Source organism: Pelmatolapia mariae, linkage group LG9 (genome assembly GCF_036321145.2).
Source record: "Pelmatolapia mariae isolate MD_Pm_ZW linkage group LG9, Pm_UMD_F_2, whole genome shotgun sequence".
NCBI classification, from domain to species: domain Eukaryota; kingdom Metazoa; phylum Chordata; class Actinopteri; order Cichliformes; family Cichlidae; genus Pelmatolapia; species Pelmatolapia mariae.
Genome location: NC_086235.1, coordinates 19816737 through 19837598, shown reverse-complemented (window position 1 = coordinate 19837598; position 20862 = coordinate 19816737). Strand labels below are relative to the sequence as shown.

At 45.2% G+C, this 20862-nt stretch overlaps 2 protein-coding genes across 2 annotated transcripts; one reads left to right on the top strand and one right to left on the bottom strand.

The window, feature by feature from the left end:
- Positions 1-400: 400 nt before the first annotated feature.
- Positions 401-6908, top strand: gpr12 (G protein-coupled receptor 12). The gene is made up of 2 exons (XM_063483661.1): positions 401-755; positions 1585-6908. Exon 2 carries the CDS (start codon positions 1597-1599, stop codon positions 2623-2625), a length of 1029 nt encoding a protein of 342 aa, XP_063339731.1. The 5' UTR covers positions 401-755; positions 1585-1596; the 3' UTR covers positions 2626-6908.
- Positions 6909-7065: 157 nt separating this feature from the next.
- Positions 7066-20762, bottom strand: wasf3b (WASP family member 3b). The gene is made up of 9 exons (XM_063483657.1): positions 20659-20762; positions 16576-16734; positions 12312-12446; positions 11989-12142; positions 11220-11337; positions 10743-10924; positions 10382-10657; positions 9198-9511; positions 7066-9023 (listed from the first exon to the last, which is right to left on the bottom strand). The coding sequence occupies exons 2-9, from the start codon at positions 16706-16708 to the stop codon at positions 8866-8868; spliced, it is 1470 nt and encodes a 489-aa protein (XP_063339727.1). The 5' UTR covers positions 16709-16734; positions 20659-20762; the 3' UTR covers positions 7066-8865.
- Between the last annotated feature and the right edge of the window lie 100 nt (positions 20763-20862).

Genomic DNA, 20862 nt, shown 5'->3' with positions numbered 1-20862 from the left:
ACCCGATTCACTTCACACGAGGTGTCTCTGAGGCAGAGCTGCAAGGGGATGTGACAAAGAAGATGGAGGACAGCGGGAACGGGAGGAGGTTGGGTGACACGCATCTGGGTTGCTGTTAATAGCACAGACGGGACCAGAATAGCAGGGCGTCGCGGGAGGAAACCGAGCCTCTGCATCCAGCACCTTCACGCGTGAAACTCGAGTCGGGTAGCAAAAAGGAGAAAAAAGCCGGGTGGGGGTAGGGGTCATAGAAACTAACAAAACCCTGCAGATCAGGTGATCAAACCTCATGAGATTAGGATCCAGTGTTGCACTATCATATGTGTGCTCTTTGCACAGAAATCATGTCAGAATAAGCAAACCGTGCCGTGCTAGAGCGCAGACACCTGTGCGCGCGCGCTTCACACCTGTCTTTGTCCTTGAGACGCCATGGACTAGACACATTTAGCTCTTTAACTGAGTTCAGCCGGTCTCTGGCAATCTGGTCCATTTGGGACTCCTCCTTCATCACCCCTCCACCCCCCCTCGCACTCACACCTCCTCTTCATCTCTTCCGCCGCTGCTCCGCTCGCTGCTCCCTGCACAGCCGCAGTCCACAGCGATGCGCCGTTAACGGCAGAGCCGCTCCGCGCTCTTTTCTGCTTCCATTTATCCCCCTCTCCCGAGCTGCGTCTCCGTCCACAGTGAGATACCGTGGAAATGTCAGGCTGTCGTTCTTCAATCTAGACCGGGAAGTCTCAGCTCACAGAGTCAAGGTAGGCTGGGTGTGGAGGCGCATTATTGAGCATCCTTGACATGCATGGAAAGATGCCGCCTGTGTGTGTGCGTGTGGTTTTTTCCTCCCCCTACAGCATCCTTTTGCTGACGTGGAGCAGCCAGTGTGTTTCTTATGCAAGGTGCACAAGATAAAACGGCACTTGTGGTATGAGAGGAAGAAACAAGCAATTCCTGAGATAACGGGTGCGGTGTATTCTGTTGTGGAGAGCGGGACTTGTCTGTGAATTAACTTACTGCTATCGCCTCTGGTAGTTTATCGATATTGGCTGTCTTGGCCTGGGATTTTTTTCTGCAAAGCATGCTCTGCTTTATGTTATCCTCTTGGGATTTTTTCTCTTGCCACATTAAAAAAGTGTTATAATCTCCTTAGCAGTCATGGGTTAAATTCCCAAAGGAAAATACCAGTTAGCCGTATGGATCAGCGTATTTCTTCTTCAGCGCAGGCTTTTATTGTTTTAAAAGGATGCAAATGAAAAATACAGATTTTTCTTTTATTTAATTCAACCAACATTGAGGTAATGTGAGGGTTTGCTAATTTGCTCTTAAAGTTCTGTGCACCACCTGCACTGTATATAACCTTGACTGTCTGTGGAATGAGTTACCCTGGGTCTTAACAGCATGGATTGAGATGTATGATGCAGACAGGACTGATGAAACGGCCCCTGTTTTTGTCTTCCCATGTAAAAAGCCCAAAACATGGAAAAAGAGGCACTTGTGGCCGGTTTATATGAAGCTTCTTGTGCTCTTTTTGGCCATCAAAGTATGCATAACATCAGGGTGACCTGTATTTGTTTTTGCCAATTTCAGACGGGGGGCACAATGAGTGAAGAGCCACCAGTCACCCCCAGCTGGCTGGCTCCTGATTCCACAGCTTGGGCCAGCGGAGGTGGTGGACCAATGGACAACAGCACCAGCCTGGGGACGCTTCCACCGGAAGACTCCCTGCGACCCAGCCAGCTGCCGCTGCTGGTCAACCCCTGGGACATTGTGCTGTGCTCATCTGGGACTCTGATAGCCTGTGAGAATGCTCTGGTGGTGCTTGTGATCTGGCAGAACCCGGCGCTCAGAGCTCCCATGTTTCTGCTGATCGGCAGCCTGGCATTGGCTGACCTGCTGGCTGGCCTGGGCCTCGTGCTGCACTTCACCTGTGCCTACTTGCTTCGCTCTGATTCAGCCCAGTTGCTGACTGTGGGCTTGATAGTGGCCTCATTCTCTGCTTCTGTCTTTAGCTTGCTGGCTATCACTATTGACCGATACCTATCATTGTATTACGCCCTCACCTACAACTCAGAGCGGACGGCAGCCTTCACCTACACCATGCTTGTGCTGCTGTGGGGCCTGTCCCTTTGTCTAGGCCTGCTGCCCGTCACAGGGGTCAACTGCCTAGCGGAGGCGGCTACATGCAGCGTGGTGCGGCCGCTGACAAAAAATAACATCGCCGTGCTGTCTGTCTCCTTCTTGCTGCTCTTCGGTCTCATGCTGCAACTCTACGTCCAGATCTGCAAGATCGTGATGCGCCACGCTCACCAAATCGCTCTGCAGCACCACTTCCTGGCTGCCACACCCCACTACGTCACAACCCGAAAGGGCGTGTCCACCCTAGCCATCATCCTGGGTACCTTTGCCGCCTGCTGGATGCCATTCACTGTCTACTCGCTCATCGCTGACTACACGTACCCGCCGCTCTATACCTACGCCACGCTGGTGCCTGCCACCTACAATTCGGTCATAAACCCGGTCATCTATGCCTTCAGGAACCAGGAGATTCAGAAGGCGCTGTGGCTGGTGTGCTGCGGCTGTGTTCCCACCAGTGTGGCCCACCGTGCACGGACTCCGAGTGATGTCTGACCAAGCAGACCCAGGTGGGAAGAAAGAGAGGCAACCTGGGTCAGCTCTGCTCCTCACTGGATCTTACCAGTGCCAAAGAGAGAGCAGCAGCAGAGGAGGTCCGGGGCAGTGGTAGAGGGCTGTGGCTTGAGCTCTGGCCTGGAGATGTCAGTGGCAGACGCAGATTGGTTAATCATCCACAGCCAAATGGATGCATGGATGGATGGCTAGATGGCATTTTTTTTCTTTGATACACGTACCACAGGGCAAAGTATCTCACTGTCTTCCCCAATAAAGGCCACTATCGGGACTGCATCCCGCTTCCTCCCGTTCAACCCACGCCACGCCCTTCCTCATGTCTGCAGAGAGCACTGAGTGCATCACATGTTAAAGGCAGCAGCTGTATATATAAGACATGCATACACTAAGCGGAACCGGACCACTTGAGGACATGTGCTTATTTTCCACCAACAGGGAGGAATTGTTAGTTTGCGCCTGCCTGTGTGCATGTGTGTCTGCGTGTGTGTTTGTGTAAAAACCTCACGGCGCATTCGTTTGTGGTGAGCGGAGAAGGAAGGAGGGAGGGAGCCGGCGCGGCTCAGTACGCAGGCATTTCCACAGCAAAGCCCGTCTGGAGCAGCAGCAACCCGGCAGCTCTGCTGCTGCACTCTGAACGTGCGTCGAAAGCTAAACAGCCGCGGAGAGATATAAATAGACCTGGAGCTCTCTGATCTGCGCCCTGCGTTCTCAACGGAAAGAAATCAAGCCGCTCCCTCTTTCTTTTCTCCCCTCTCTCATGTTCTCATCCCTTTTTCCCCCCCTTTCTGGAGGTATTTTAGTTCAGCTCGCATCTCTGAGGGCCAAGACAAAGCACTTGAGAGACTTTCCCCATTAGCCCCCTCTTTCATTTTTTATTAGTATGGATGGAGGCATCAAACCATATAGAGGCCTGTTGGATTATATAACATAACTGTATACCTCTCCTCCTCCACCTCCTGAGGGGAGATTTACATTTCAAACATAAAAGAAAAACAGCTGGTCTATTATTCCTAAAGGAATAACATGGGTGATGAAATTAACAGAGCTGATCAAATAAATGGAGCCAGAGTAGCAAAATTATACTATTTATTTTATTTGATCATGTTTTCCTCCCGAAGAGCCTCAACCTGGTTAATAGGTGTGCATGTAATGGCCCGGTTTAATTTGCATGCAGGTCCCTCATTGCTCTTCCTGAGTTCAGTGTGGTAGGTCACACAGGTCGCTGCAGGCAATGTGCCGTGGTTTCCTGATGTCACCATGACCCAAATAATTGTGTTTATGTATAATGTACCTCACATTGAAAGAGCTAAAATCATTGCACCAAGGTCACAGGAGAGGTTTTTGTTGCAGCATTTGCTTCAGACGCTCTGATAATGATCATTCCACATCACTCCTCAGCTGCTCTGAGCTAGTTCTCCAGAATATTTTGGTTTTAAAATAGGTCTGCAACCTTCTCGAAATCGTCGATTCCTTATTTTCTATTCAGCAATAACTAGCCTGTGATTGGTAGTTATTTTTTAGACGCGAAGCAATACTCAGACAGCAATAACATCTACATCCCACCACGACTTCTTCCTGCAGAGTCAAGTACCATCTTGGCGATGTGTTGCAGAGAACAGGCTCAGCGAACTATGAGTGATGCTTCAGAGATACATCTTCAAATGGATGACAGACACATAATCACTCCCATGGCTGAGGGAAAAAGAAAAAAAAAGAGGATGAAACTACTCATTCATAACAGTGACACCACTGCCTCATTTCTCCACAACCCTACATCGGTCTTCAATCATTTATCACACCGGGGTGAAAATGTGAACTTTATTTTCCTGTTGCCTCTGCCTTTTGTGAGCATACGAACTGTCCGTCCTGAGTTTTGTAATCTCAAATGTGTGATTTGGGACTGTTTTGCATGGTCTCTGGGTGTGTGCGTGTGATCCATCAGCTCAGCAGACCAGAATCTGTCTCCTTGTGTGGGTCAGAGGGGGAATAATGCAGGTCTGAGACATATCAAGTCCTGTTGACCTCTAACCTTATAGGAATATGCTGTAAGTCTTCCTGTCAATTCTGAAATAAGTGGCCTCGTTATGTGTTTGTAGAGCTTCTTGGAAGGAGATGGGACTAGGAGGTGGGTGCAGTGGCCGGAGGGAGCTCCAGCACCTCAAGCCAAAGTGTAAGGGACTCTAAATGAACTGGGATCCTAGCCCTGCTGTGTGTCTTCTGTCTCCTCTATCACTAATATTTTACTCTACGTTAAACAATTTAGTCTGGTTGAGGCAGGTGTCCGTTAAGTGACCTCTGAATGATCCTATGAGCTAAAAAAGGCTACTTCCAAATAAAAAGATAATGCCTCTTCTTTCCTTCCTTGCTGCTTCCCCCAACTCTCAGAGAGCCTGATTTGTGGGGCTCCCAGTATTAATCTTTCTGGCCTCAGACCAGGTGGGATCAGTGAGGAAAGTTAAAGGACAGCATTTCCAAGCATTGGAGTGTAGCCCTTGTATGTGAACTTGTGCACAGTGTCAGGCTGCACCCTGTAGTCATTTGATTAGCACCGACAGGTCAGACTGGCACACCACAAACCATCACAAACTCTTGTTACTTTACCTTTGGAGAAAAGTCTATTTTGTTATATTCATTGAGAAGTTCTATTTTTTTCCACTTCAGTCTGGCCTGACTTCTTTCGGATTCTGATGTTGTCTTGATATTAACCGCGCTGTAAAGCCTTTTTCTGAATGTAGTATTTATCAACTTGTTTAATCGACTCTCTCGACTTGTGTGTTTCTGTAAATAAGGCATGCCGAAGAGGAGGGACTTTATACCCACCGTGCATGGTGCTACCAAAGCCAGTCAAACTACAGGATGAGTTAAAGTTGCACCATATTTTCAGTGACATTTCTCCACTTTGGCTGTTAATGTGGACTCTTTGTTCAGTTAAGACTTTACTTTCCTCGCTTCAATATGCACCAGTTTGTCAAGGCTGGTTACAGGACGATTAGGAAGGCTTGGCTAAGCGTATGGGAGATGTTTTGGTGGTACTTGACTTTCTCTCATTGGTGAATGTGAATCTCTTGTGTGCGGCCAACAGTATTGTTGAGATTTTCATTGTTGAACATGTGAAAAAGGGCTTTGTATCCAAGAAAGGCAAACGACTGTGATGTTGGATGTAATACTTACCTGTAGACGCACCTGTTAATGTACCCAAAGGTTTCACGGTGTCATAGTACTTAAGGTTGTATACTAAACAGCGGTTATTTTTGGTGGGTAATGTTGCCAGTAATGGGCGCTTAGTTAAGCAGGAGAAGACCTAATTTAGAGCTAAATATCAAAACACTCAAGGGTAGGGATGGGCAATTAATGCTCCCAAGAGGAAACCTGAGAAACTGGGACTGTTGTGGAGGGCCCCACCCTGCTGCCAGGGTACACCCTGGACATGTCAACGTCAAAGGATAAATTGGAGATAATTTACCTGAATTTCAGAGTTCTCCATCTATATATGAATCCCCCCCCAATACAAGCTGTTTGTTCTTGTTTCTGCGCCCCACCTCTCCTCTCTTTTTCAATTAATTCATCGCTCATTAGTACATGGGGTTCTGCCTGGCTCGGGAGCCACCGCCAGTGCCCTTTGTGGCCTTCCCGGACCATAGCCTCAATTTATGCTTACGCCATATACCGTTATCTACTAGAAATGCTGTCAAATCTAAATGAGGATATGGTCCAGCTTAGTGATATTATTTGAGCAGAATTCAGCAAATTGGTTCAAGCTTCAACAACAGTCCCAGTTTCTCATGTGATCCCTTAGGAAAGGTAATTGCCCAGCCTTGCTCAAGGGTCCGCGAATGTGTGGGTATGTGTGTGTGCGTGTCTGTGCGTTTTAGGGTTGGGTTTGGAGATACCACGGAAACGGTAAGAGCATCTTGTGTAAACGTATGCGTAGTTCTCAATGTGAAATGCACTTTATTTTTGGGGGAATGAAAATGGCACAACAATTTAAGTATCTGCAAAATATAAACGATAATCAACATGCACTAACTTAACTGAGATATTGTAAAAAGAAAAAAAAACACATTTGTGTGACCGTGCTGTCTATTTTTCCAAGGTGTTAGTTGTACTTTTTATTGCTTTGGTTAGTTCACTCAACTGAGAGATCTTGTTAATTTTGTATTAAAACCAAACATGTGCTGTGCATAAAACTCCTGCCTGGACTCCCTTTGTTCATCCTTGCCCCTCCCTTTTCGCACTCTTCTGTTTCCCTGGCAACTCCCTTCTTAGCTGTACTGTTCCCATGGAAACTGAAGGGCCAGGTATTTGTCGTTCCTATGACAACAGGGAAGAGACACAGAAACCCAGTAATTTTTGTTCATTCATCATTTTATTTTTCTCTGGGTCAAAGGTTACACAGCTGACACTAGCATATACATGCCCCTGCCCTCCCCAATCCCGATATCCCTCCCTCACAGCAGTGAGCGACAGCAAGCGGCTCAATAGCGTATCATACTCTTCATCAGTAAGTCTCTCATCCATCCGTCCATCCCCAAAGTATTTCAGATGCTCGTTCTGGTCATCTGTTCTGCAGCCAGCTCCTCCATAAATTCCAGTTATTGTCTACACATTAAAGTCTCGCTTGGTGATCTACAGCATAAGTGTTTCAGTAAAAATAGTTTTTAAAAAAGGTACATTGGTTAGCTCAAGAGGAAAGTTTCTAATAATTCTAACACTCTCAAGCTTTGACTATACATAAAATAACAACCTGTTCTCATTCCCAGGACATTAAACACTCCTGTTTGTCTGAGCCGCTGGGCCTCACAGGCACGCACAAGGTGGCATCTGTGTTGCAACGGAGGATCTATCTCATGGTGCTAATAAAAGACCACTTGGCAGCACATTTAAACACACGGCGTAATCAGCATTTCTCAAAATGCAGGATTCATGTTGCAAAGGCCTGTATCTCGACATAATGGACGCATGCGTAGGTCAAATGCTGATGAAAAGGTTTGACGAGTGGACTGGAATAGGGAGGTGAGTGACAGCGGAGTTCATTGGGAACAAGAAAAGCATGAAATTAACATTAAAGATCAAAACTTCAAGAGCACAAAACATATGCTGGAGCTCATTGTTTTTGACAATTGGTTCCTCTTCAGCTCTTTGTCTGTTAGAAGTTATATGTATGTGTGTGGCCCACAGACCGGTTGTACCACATATTTCTGTACACTGCCTCCATCTGACAACAAACACTCTCTGCAGGCAGACGGGCAGTCCGGACTGCTTTCGCGCTGCCCCCGCTCAAGTATAAAACGCCTAAGCCTCCATTACACTCGGCTGCAGATACGGACACGACAGCAGGGTAAACATTCCTGTTATATTTCTTTGACATCTGCCGCCTGAGGCACAGACTTCAGCCCACGTGGTAATGACCCACACGTTTTTTCACACCTTGTCTAAAGTAACTTGCATGATTAAAAGTAGGTTAAATACCCTCAGCACCACCTCCACGGTGACAACCCCAACAGAGGTTAACAGCTGGGAGTCTCCATCGATCTTCTTTTAAAAGTGACAACTGACATCACTCAGACGCTAGCAGACTTGCAGAAAGTACAGCGCACATTTTAGTTAGGAGTGCGTGGGTGCCATGTACCGTGGCTGAGGCCTTACTCCAGCATCTTTTATCTATCTGTCTTTCTGTCATCTATTCTATTAATAGTTAATAAATGCAAAAATGCTGCAAAATAGAGGACGGTATCTCTTGGCCTGTGATATTGCCACAGATAGGATGCCAAAGGCCAATTTGTGTGCATCTGTGTGACACGGTGATATCTGACAGGATGCCTTTATTTGACGCCCAGGGATGAGAATGTGTTGAAAATAAGCACCTTCACAGGGTGTCTATAGTGTAATAACAGGTAGAGAAACATCCACTGGGGTGTATTCACAATACTTGTAATGTAGTCATCAGTTCTCAGTGTTAGTGTTTCACAGGGTGGTCAGCTTTACATTATATTACTTGTCTCTTTACAGTGTTTATGCATCCCAAATACAACCCCAGATTTCCAGTCTTGGACCATTCAGCTTATATCAACCCACAGCATGTGACTGTGTGTAGGTGTAATGTGTGTGTTTCCAGCAACTAAGTCTGTGACCACCTGTGAACGTGGAAAAGTGGGCGTTTTTCAGGTGAGCGTGAGAGCAATCGACTGCGTGTCTTTTGGTGTGTGTGTTTACGCCTTCGTGTTAATCTGACCAATCATTCTCCTCCAACTCGGAGTCATCCTCCGAGTCGGAGTATTCCACAGCGATGCGTCGCGACAGGATGGTGGCCACGTCATTTCCAACCGGCTCTCTCTTTGCCTGCTGCTCCTGCTGCTCCTGTACTTTCTTCAGCTGTATGCCTGCAGAAAAATATGAAGTGTTTTTTAACTACACAATTATTACACAAGTTATAAGACAACGTGAAAACTCATAAAAGGCATCGTTAAAAATAAATACATTAAAATAAATGTAAACATTTCCAAAGAGGACAAATTTACATGAAAAGGACACATTTTTACAGGCACAATTCTTACCCATACGTATCGCAGCTAGCAGATCGCTGCGGGCGTCGTTGACCGCTGTGGTCTCAGCGGATGCAGCGGAGGACATCTTGTGGGTTGTGGAGTGGGAGGCACCAGCTGGAAGTGGAGGAGGTGGAGGACCAGGAGGAGGTGGAGCAGCTTGGGCTCCAGATACAGGTGGTGGAGGCGGAGCATAGCCGGCAGCACCAGCCATTGGTCCGGGAGGCATAGGACCTCCAGGAGGTGAGGCAAAGGCCGTCTGAGCAGAAGGGATGACAGGAGCAGGAGGAGGGGGAGGAGGACCAGTGTTGGCATAGCCGTCCATACTGCGAGGAAGAACAAGAGAGTGAATAGAGTTAACAATAATTTTGTTTTCTGACACTTCTGTGACTTTTTCTCACATTTCCCTCCTTAAAAGTAAAGATGAGCATGATAATGTTGATGTAAATCAAATTTATTCAGCTCCGTGTCAGTACATATCTTCTGGTGGGAAGCCCACAGTTTGAAGACCAAAAAATACTAACTCACTAGGTGGCAGCATTAGCTCAAACTTTACAACAGTAGACTCAAGTAAGAGCTTTGTGCTGGCTTTTTTTTAAGTATTTGATACAACCTAAAATATAAGAAGAAATTATAAGAAGAAAGTTTTACTTTATAAAATAAAATAGAGTCAAAGTCTTCTGAAGCAGCAAAATCACTTTCACTGGCGACCTGTGCAGGAACCTGAACCTGCCTAATGACTGCTGGGATAGCTTCCAGCTCCTCTGGGAACCGAAGCTAAATAAGGAGCTGAGTTGTGCTGGGATTTGATATTTGTGTCTCATGTTTCTGATTTGTTTTCTCATATTTAAAGACTGCACCTGCCCATGGGCCCTGAATGTTTTTGTTTGTTCAAAATCTAAGTGTATCACAATGTTTAAATTTAATTTTTTTTTAAATGTAAAATAATGCAAAAGCATTAGCATTGGGCAGAAATGTGAAGAAAATACTGAACTATTAGTGATATAGTGGACAATTAAATACAGCTTATGGCAAAATAAACTGTCTGGCCTACTGTATAGCGTCAGTAGTGATTGGGATGAGGTTCCTGCATATGCACTGTGCATAAAGTTTAAACAGAATGTTTTGTGAAGCTTTTTTGCTTTGCTTATTGCTGGAAAATGCGAGAAAACTAATAAGCAGATGAATCCATTTACCTGTAGTCCACTGGTGGGAGAGACATAGAGCCACCGTTCATAACCTCAGTGGGTGGAGGAGGCAATGGGACGTGGTGGTGGTGAGAGCGGCCCAGTGTGCCACCCTGATAGGCCATCATGGTCCTGCCTCTGTTGTCGTGTTCACCTCCTCCGCGTGGTGCGTGTCCGGCAGCCATCTGGGCAACTAGGGCGCTGGGTGGAGGGCCGGAGTAGGTGTGGGCATGACCAGCATGGTTCATACTGTTGGGGTAGTGGTGCTGATCCAGCCCGTGTCCCCTGATGAGGAAAATATAAATGCAGCCTCATGTGTAAGAATAAAATGTGATGAAAACTAAGAGCACACTGGTGTTTGCCTATCTACCTGTTCTCTGGTGACATCGAGCCCTCAGAGGAAGCGCCTCTGTCCCGGTGTATGGTGTGTCGATGGTCTGGCCTCAGCTCCTTATCCAAAGCCATCATATTCCACTCCTGCCGACGGTTCCTCGCTTTGCGGACCTTCTTGACCTCCCTCTGTAGTGTCCCATCCACACAGCGCCTCTGCTCCTGGAAGAAAGAGTAAGCCAATAGATTTTAGGTGATATTAGGTTAAAATAAGCAGCACTCTTTATTAAGAGTTGTTTAAGATATGAAAAATGTACATTTCTCTATCCATCAGAATGAGTTGGACTAAAAATACAATTTTATGTGGTATGTTTTATGTGGTAATTTTACATTTTGAGGTGCCCAAGAGCACCTCAAAATGTAAAATTGCAAGCACCTGTGTTTGACACCCAAATAAATGCTTAATATCAGACCTGTCCTTGCACACTGTATAATATGCTCTAAGTCAATATGGTACCTTCTGCTTCCTCTTCTCTTTCCTCTTGTCCTCCGTGTCCTGCAGCATCTTTTCTTTCCACAGGTCAAAGAAGTAGGAGGGGTCTGTGTAGAACTTAAGCGCCTCCTTGTGGTCATCCCTACAGAGACAAAACCCGAGAAAGTTATGACGATAAACAACCGCCTTCTTATGCAAAGCCACGTTAAGTAGAATCAGTAAGTGTATTGATCCTTAAGATACAAAGAGATGATGGACACAGTGGCAGCATCATTTGCTGGAAATGAGACACGCAAAGCTAGGAATACTGCAGATGTTGAGGCTAATGGAAGAAAAGGAATGAAACTACTAATAGAGCTCCAGCTTTTTTTATCACAAAGAGAACATAACAGGAAATGACAGGATAAGGCAGAGCGATGCCGAGAGAATGGAAAAAAGTGAGCAAAGTGTGCCATGTAGTCAGGATTAGGAGTTAGGATTCCCACTGGAGCAAGACATGCTAAATATGTAATGCACACAAGTACTGAAAAGCACACTGCATAAAGGCAGTGACCAAACATGGTACGAAATAGTACCAATTCTGGTTTTTCACTCTTCATGTAGAAGCAAGAAAAAGCCAATGAAAACCTCCGGAAAATGTTTTAAGATTTAAGCCCTTTTTAAAACCACTGAATTAAAATCTTTTTGGGACTGACACTAACCAAAGTAAGAAAGTAAGTAAGAAATAAGAGTTATTTATTATCACTTAAGCCCATCCAGCTGTTTGGGTGTGTTGTGCCTCAGCAACACCAACCTGTAAGGTGTTAGTATGTTGAGAGGTGGAGGCTTGTCGCTCAGGTTGTACATCTCTTTGACCGGAGTGGGAACGCTGCTCTTGGACACCACCTGCTGGTCCTGAGTGGTGGAGCTCTTGAAGGCCTTCCTCATGTTGATATCTTGCAAGGAAACTAAGAACACAAAAAGAGGAAAAGAGGACAAATGATTCATCATTGGAAGGACAAAAATAGCTTACAAAAGCCATTCAGTACGCAGAAAACATGAGATCAGCAGGACTTCACCAATGAATGATAGCTTAGTGTGCATCCCCCCACACCAGACTTCAACCCTGTGACTCACCTTCCTCCACAGTGGAGTCCAGCTGTGTGACCTTGACAGCCAGCCGGTCAATGCGATCCTGGAGAGAGTTGGCACGCAGGTAGAAGGTGTTGGCCTCATTAAACAGCTCGCCAAATATGTCCTCCGCATGTTTGCCTGGGAAAAGAAAAAACAACAGAAGGAGAAAGAGAAATATGAGAGAGAGACTTTTAATCGTTACCTGGAGCCAAGAGAAACCCCTCAGAGACCAAAGTCCAATCAATACACCGGTAATGTGACACAACGTGAAACAGGAGTCTGCAGGAAATGGTGTCTCATACAACTCCATATAGCAACAATCCTCATGAATAATTGATTGTTAGCTGAAAACACACAATCCAAACCATAATATGAATTCGTCTGTGTGGATACAGATGCTACAGTGACTAAAGCAGCTAACCAGGATAGTAAATAACACATTCTCTCCTGCCGCAACAACTGCTGTTATGTAATAAATAAGCCTCATTGTCAATGTTTTAAGTAAAAGTTGAGTACTGATAATGCTCCATCTAAATATAAAGCAGTTTGCTTGTCGTCACCCATTTGATTTTAACAGGTCACTGCTGCAGATGAATATCCAGGCTCTCGCTGTACACATAACCCTCCTCTTTATTTCCATGCAGCACACTCCCTGGCTCAAAAATGGGGCAAACAAGGAAGTTCCAAAAACTGCAGTTCCATAAATGACCAACTCAGGCTGACTCAAAAATCCCCATGGACTCCCATGACTCTTAAAAAAACTTTTGGTCTCTATAGCAAATTTGCAGCATTTGTTTTTTGGATCAAGTTTGATTTTTCAGATTTTCGCATATGTATAAACAAAACTGACCAATCAGACCAATCCGGTGTGCTCATAGCTAAAACCACACCAAGGTACTGGATGTACAATGATATGACCAGCAACATGAATAGTAGGATAATACGGTTTTGGCACCAACACGCAGCTAGACATCGCTTCAGGTTAATCAGCACTCTGAAATTATTTCTCTGCCTTCTTAGATGTGGTCCCAACTCTGCCAACAAGAACTCAAACTGTCCCACCGACATCCTGAAATATGTACAAAAGCGGCAGTGATACAGCTTCATCTCCTGGATCAAACCATAAAAGTGCCCCTGCTGAGCCTTCTCCTGAGAAGTGGATGAACCCAAAATCTTAATATCTTCCTTTTCTTGTTTAGAAACATCAGGAACTGCTCATCATCTCTTAATGCCGACTTTAATTTTTTGACAGTGTGTTTTTGAGGATGAATTTTGAGCAAAAATGGAACATTTCACCGTGACCAACTCAACTGGACCTCTTTAGTGTGTTTGTGGTATGTTTAATGAATTAAATTCTAGTATATTACTCATATGGCAATTAGCCCTGTCTGTTCAATATTTATAGTTTATAGGTGCCACTTGGTGGCAGCACGGTGCCTAGCACTGTTGCTGCACAGCAAGAAGGTCCTGAGTTCAATTCCACCATCTTTCTGTGTGGAGTTTGCATGTTCTCCCCGTGTTTGGGTGGGTTCCCTCCGGGTACTCCGGCTTCCTCCCACCATCCAAAGATATGCAGTTAGTGGGGATAGGTTAACTGGTTAATCCAAATTGCCCATAGGTGTGAATGCGGGAGTGAATGTGAGCGCAAATGGTTGTCTGTCCCCGTGTGTTAGACTGGCGACCTGTCCAGGGTGTACCCCGCCTCTCGCCCTATGACAGCTGGGATAGGCTCCAGTGCCCCCCACAACCCTGAAAAGGATAAGCGGAAGTGAATGGATGGATGGAGGAGCCACTTGCTAACCAAGATTGCAAGCTGATAACTCATGGTAAATGGTAAATGGCCTGTATTTATATAGCGCTTTAATAGTCCTAAGGACACCAAAGCGCTTTACATATCCAGTCATCCACCCATTCACACACACATTCACACACTGGTGATGGCAAGCTACATTGTAGCCACAGCCACCCTGGGGCGCACTGACAGAGGCGAGGCTGCCGGACACTGGCGCCACCGGGCCCTCTGACCACCACCAGTAGGCAACGGGTGAAGTGTCTTGCCCAAGGACACAACGACCGAAACTGTCCAAGCCGGGGCTCGAACCGGCAACCTTCCGATTACAAGGCGAACTCCCAACTCTTGAGCCACGATCGCCCCCTCATGACTACACCTCATCCAAATATAGTCATTGTGGAAGAAAAAAGAATAGAAACCAATGATGCCGTGACTATGTCCATCTTTTACATACAGTCTATGTCAAATCCACAGCCCCACAGTGAGTCAGCAGTGTCTTTTGCTCCTTTTGGCTGGTGCTTCAGTTGATTGTTTCAAAGTTGAGAAGTGTCACACTGGTGACAGTCACCAGTGGGATGCAATGTGGGACTGGTGGCAGTAAAATCAATGCTACTGGTTGATGTTGTTTTAATAAATCCATGGTGTGAAAAAGGGTAGTCAGGCCCTAGTTAATGAGTCACAGCTTCAGTGAAGCCCGCAGCTCATTTTGAGATGCGACTGGATCACAATTTTTTTTGTTTATGATCTAACCTCAATTCACTTCAATTCAATTTAAAGAACCCAAAACATATTCTCTCAGCACCTCAGGGAGCTAAAAGGTTCCTTCAAACCACCAACGGCAGAGAAGAGCAGCAGAGATTAGGCAAGTTAGCCTGCCTACATGGCAAAAGCTGATTTTAGGACTTAAAAAAAAATACTACCAGGTTACATCTTTGCTGCCTCTATCGTGTTTTACTGTTTTCTGTCTATGTAAGAGCTGCCACAGGAGACGGTTATATCAGCTTTTCAGCTATGAGCACCACCCTCCATCAAGGATGTGCAGAGGAACAGGCTCAGAAAACAGAGGTCATTTCTCGGGTTCCCTGCTTTGTTTTCACTCCCTGACTTTATTCACGTTGTAGTTCACTTAGCAACAATAATAAAAAGCCTGCATCACCTATAATTGATCAATTTCTGAGTTTCTTTTAAAGGCACTTGTTCTGGTTGTGTTGTTCAACTTGAGCCCCACCCATGAGTTTCCAGGGTCACTCTCAAGGTCTTACCCCAGAGCAGATACTTCCTCATGCCACATATATGGCCCTGAAGAAGTCCGACCGGGGAGGTTCTCACTATGGAATGCACATAAAGGTACGGGACACACCCACAAATCGCCTGATGGAAAACTGCCTAATCTTAGCACAGAACTAATGGCTGCAAAAGGCCCTTCACTACAAGACTGTGGATCTGGGCAGTAGTGAAACAGAAACATATTAAAGCACAAAACAAAACAGAGCACCTCCGGTACAATTCCAATAAAAATATTTAAACATAAATACTTTGTAACATACAATGTGTGGTATGACAAACACAAACTGAGGGCTATTTCTGTCCCTCCCGCTGACAGGATGGGCTGCAAGAAAAACATTTAAAGGAAGGAAGAATCGCAGATCTGGCACGTAGAGCCCCGGTCAACTCTGACCCCTTCTGGGGATTCCTATGGACACTTATACACATGTGGTCACAAACACACACGCAGTGTCTGCAGATATACCCCCACCAGGCCTGTTGAAGCATTTATATTTAACCCGCACAGCTGCTGTTGAAATACCCACTCCCTGTGCAGGAACTTGACACAATAAGAGACAGAGAATGGATTTGAGGTCAAAGAGATGAGGTGTTAACGTCAGAAAGGACAGTTTAAATTTATGCTGCTGAGTTTTGAAACAAACCTTAAACACAGTTGCCATGAAAGCAGAAGGCAACTGTGGATAAAGGGGGCAAATGGGAAAATAGCTGCCCTTTGTGCTGTTATAATGTAATGCAATAGAAAGCCAGCATATAATCGATATGAAACACTTCTATACACACACACACACACACACTTACAGTCACATGTCCACAGCTATAGATAAGTTCATTTTTTGCGCGCCTGTCTAAAAGGATTACATTTCGACCCTCCGTGTTCCAATGTGAGGCTGCTGCAAGGCCGCTGTGAGCCCAGTGACCTCAGGCTCTGTAACCATGACAACGGCCAAATCAATCACAGCTTCGGGATTAACGATGAAAGCATGTGATCTTGTCCCGTATACAAAGAGGCTACACACAGTGTGTACCATCGTCACGCTGAAATTAACGGGGTTACAGCCTGAGGATGCTTTTCATGTCCCCAAAAAAAATACTTGTATGCCTTTTTCTACTAGACAGTTTTAGCAGCCTTTTGTTTACCAGGACGGCCGTGCTAGTGTTGGTGAATGTGTCTGTGAATGTGTGTCTTACTCAGGCTACTGAGCTGACGGATGATGGCGGAAAGCGTGTTGTTCATCACACACTCCAGCTCGCTGCCGATGCCCTCGGGGAGCGCCCCTCGGCAGAGGTGGCGCGGCTCGATGTTTCTCTTCACCAGCGGCATGGTGAGGCTTCACGCCGGCACGCAGACTGCAAGAGAAACAGAACGGTTTTAGACACAAACGCAGGTGAAGCGTCCCAAGTGAGGACATCAAATAAAATGCTGATCACTTTATTGATTACTACTTCGGTCTAAAAACATCAGAAGTTAGAATAGAGCCATAAGCCTGCAATGAGGGTATAATTTTTACTCATGCGTGGCAGTAAGAGATTGTATTTTGTTGTAAACTGTCCCTGTTTTTCCTATTCTTGCTCTAAAAACACAGCATTTTGAGATGAAAAACAAACAAAGTGTGGGTGGGCTGTTGACCAGAGAGCGATGACCAAGAGTGTGCCAAAGCCAGGAGACTTCTGTCGACCAGCACGGAGATTAAAGCATTAGGGATAGGAAGATACGGCGTGCCAGCTAATCCCAGCGCCAGCTTGTCACCGGCCCAGCTGGAAATCTGACACAACCAGAGATTCGTGGATGTGGTCAAGACCAAAAACAACAAATCCTAACACAAAACCTGCAGTAAACAAACACACCCGCATATCTTTCTCCAGATACACTGCTTTCTCATTTTGCTTACACCCACTGCTACTCTGAACTTTAATTGAACCCTGATTGCCTCTGATCAGACACTCCGAGCCCTCTGTAGTTCAAAAGAGGAGAAATCCCAGAGCAGCCATCTTATCGTTGTCTCCTCCTGCTTCCTGTTTTTGAGGTCTGAGCCTGGCTCCTGTTTCCTGGTCCTCCTCCCTGTGTCACATCTCTCCATCCTGTCCAAACACTTGGCTAGAACAATGCAGCTATGGGAAGAAGCTTCAAGGAGGACAAACAGGGGAGACGGATGGAAACGTGCACAAACACTTGTTTCCAATGAAATATTTTTGTTTCAGATTTGCACAAAAAAAAAAGGAAAAAAATTATTAATTTTGATTCCAGAGTTTTTCCTTTGCAGATATGCCAAAAAAAGCAGGTTGAAAAGACACAGGAGGCCAGTCAGAAGACTAATAATAGCAAAAGATAAAGGGAACCCCACTAAAATTTAATAAAGACTGCATACTGGAAAGTAAATTTTCAAAAACTCATTAAACCATTAAAACTATAAAACATAGACATCCTATTCTTTGTCAATACTTATCTCACTGCTTTGCTTGCACTCCTTATACCTTTAATACAATAAATCGCCAAAAATACGAGCAGGAGTGCTATCAGCGTCCCAGCAGGAGGCTACTGTAATTGCAGATTGTGTAATTACAGCTGTTCACAAAGACAAGAACCACTTGTGTTCATCAAGGCCAATTCCCATCAGCAGACCGCTCATTTGCCCCCGTTTTTTTAGCCAGCGACCCCCTGCAAACCCCTGACAGCCTCGCGCCAACGAGAGAAAACAAAAGGGTAAAATTACACCATCATGTGTTCCCACAAAAGGACCCTGAATAGTCAGCAAGGGCTGGTTTGGCACAGAAAGGCCCAGCTTAGGTTTAGCTTTGTGCATAAACATTTTGGAAATGCGGCGCTGTCTGCTGCTTAAAAATGAGGTGATGCAAATTAGAAGATTGCATGTTTTTGCTTTTACTGTCTGACCGGCATGACAATCACACTGATGAAGCGAAATAATGAGGGACCCGGTGGGAGGAGGGTGGAGGGGACAGGAGGAGGGATGAGGCCTTGTGCTGCTTGTGGGAAATGGGGGGGGGGCAGATGCAAGAGCATGAGAGAGACACCGAGCGGGACAAGAGTGTGACGGAAAAGGAGCGAGTGAATGAGACTAAGTGTAAAAGAGAGAGATGTGACACAGTGGAGGCAGACAAAAAAGTGTGTGTGTGTTTATGTGTTTGTGTTTCTGAGGGAGAAAGAGTGTATCGAGTAGGGGGAGGGGAAGGAACAGGGACCTCGGGGAAGCTGCTGAAAGGTTCCCGGGACAATAGAGCTCCGTTCACAGGGCAACAGCACTAGCTCTCCCATGCATCCTCCCCCTTCCACCTCCTCCTCCTCTTCAACGTTCTTTAAGGGCCCCTGTGCTCATGTGGTGAAAGAGTAGCAAGCGAGCGCTCCTCCTTCATCTTCCTCTCACTCAGGGAAGGAAGCTAGGAGTGAGAAATGGAGAGTAAAGCCTGCCCACAGCTGCAGAGAAGAACACATCTCACTCCCACATCCAGTGTCTGCATCTTCTTAAATTATTACAAAACCCCATGCACAGTAAGTCAGTCAGTCACACAAATGGGTACAAACGCACCAGGTAGGCTCTCAAATGTCCCATTAGCTGCATGTAAACAGTCCCATCAGCTGTAAAAATGCCTTTGATCCCTTGATCCGGCACACTTTCCTCCTGCTACATGCCCACAACTGTACACACAGAGCTTCCAGAGGACTTTACTACAGACGTGCGAACTCCATTAAGAGCTGAAAGGGGGAGTCATTACCAATTTATGAGCCGAGTACAGCTTCTTGTGTTGGAGGCTGTTCTGAATAATGCAACTTGGATTACGTCAGGTCACACTGCCCTAAATATGAATAAATATATATATAAAAATATATATATATTCCTGTTTTAGTATTTCTCAGAGGCACTCATGGTGAAACATTGATGGTGCCGTGCGTTGGATACAGTGAATCCTACTGGGTGAATAAAAGGCCAAAACATAAGGCTTTCTTTCATTTTTCATTCATTTACTGTTTAATATAATCTGATGACATCACACAGAGTTGTCTAAATTAATTTTGACATGTTACGGAAATATTAAAAGTTTTCCCAGCATATGAAACATGCTGGCACCCATCAAAGAAAAACCATCAGGACTGTGATTAAAAAATATATTTTGAAGCAGTATTATTTTATTTAAAGTGGGGTTTCATTTACTCACATATGAAATACATTTCTCCTGTAATTAAATGACCAGACATAACAGGAAAACACAGATCCATGGCATAGAATCAACCCTCAGAGGCCCATTTAACCCTTGAGAGTGTTTGTTTTGTACATATTTTTTTACTTAATAATTCACATGTGATTCTCAATACTTTTGCATGTTCAGGTTAACCACCCACGGGATCATTCTTACTTACTTCTTACTTCTTACTTGAACGCAAGTCAGTATAATCCAAAGGGATAATAACCCAATGAGCAAAGAGGCTAACTTATTTGTCAATTAAACAATTTAGATTTATCAGGAATACACTGAAATCTGTGAGGACTACTTCATTATGCGAGATTTAATGGCTTTTAGAGGCTGTGGGTCAGCACTTTATATTAACTAAGCATTTCTCACTTTGATTTCAGAGTATTTTATAGATCGGGTCACAGAAAACCAAACTGTCATCATGTCATTCATTATTTCATCTCTAACACTTTATTTGGATTACAGATTGACTGAATCACGTGGATGTCACGCTGGACTGGATTAAATGCGCTATTTTGATGATTTATGGATTAAAATCCACCCACACAAACACACACACACACACACACACACTCCTTTTCTCCACATACGGATAAGCGCACATTCACACACGCTCACACGCGCGCAGGCGTAAACTGATGGCAACCGCGATCAATCAGTGTTCCGCACCATCGCTTCCCGTTACCGATGGGCTGACCCACATCTGTTCATCTACCTCCGTCCCTGTGAGTTTTTTTAATGTGAAATTTAAATAGCTGTTTTTTTGTCCAGGCGCCTAATACACTGAACAACACGCCGGTGCACAGCCAGCATCAATCATATGCTTAAAAAACATTAAAGTTACCCTGTAATTGTTTTATAATATTCAGTGTTTGAGGCTTTAAGTCCGTTTATTATCCTCAAATCGGGGTCCGCTCCAACTGACCACTTAGCTAGCTCATGTCCAGTGGTCGACTTCTTAGTTTGGACTAATGAGACAAAAATAAGCAGAAATACCCGCACAGATTTCACCATTATGATAAAGGGTGTTATTATTCGCTGTAAAAAGTATCATAAGGCCCTCACCAGCACTTGAAATATTAGAAGAAATCAGCCCGTCCGCATGTCCCGTTAGATACTCCTATTAGCTCTGCCATCCTGTGTCCCCCAGCCCGTCTGGCCACTCCGGGGAAAATCCTTTGAGGACGGGGGCACGCCCACGGACCATATTCACCAATCAGATGTCCAAGGAGAGGATTTAGCGTTTGATGGACGTTAAAGCCAACCAAT

Excerpts from the sequence above, each read along its gene's own strand:
- wasf3b (XM_063483657.1), bottom strand. The coding sequence starts at position 16,708 with ATGCCGCTGGTGAAGAGAAACATCGAGCCGCGCCACCTCTGCCGAGGG. Across the intron at positions 11,338-11,988 it reads AACATACTAACACCTTACAG|GGATGACCACAAGGAGGCGC; the intron begins GTTGGTGTTGCT and ends TTGTCTCTGTAG. Across the intron at positions 10,658-10,742 it reads TCGATGTCACCAGAGAACAG|GGGACACGGGCTGGATCAGC; the intron begins GTAGATAGGCAA and ends TTTCCTCATCAG.
- gpr12 (XM_063483661.1), top strand. The coding sequence starts at position 1,597 with ATGAGTGAAGAGCCACCAGTCACCCCCAGCTGGCTGGCTCCTGATTCC.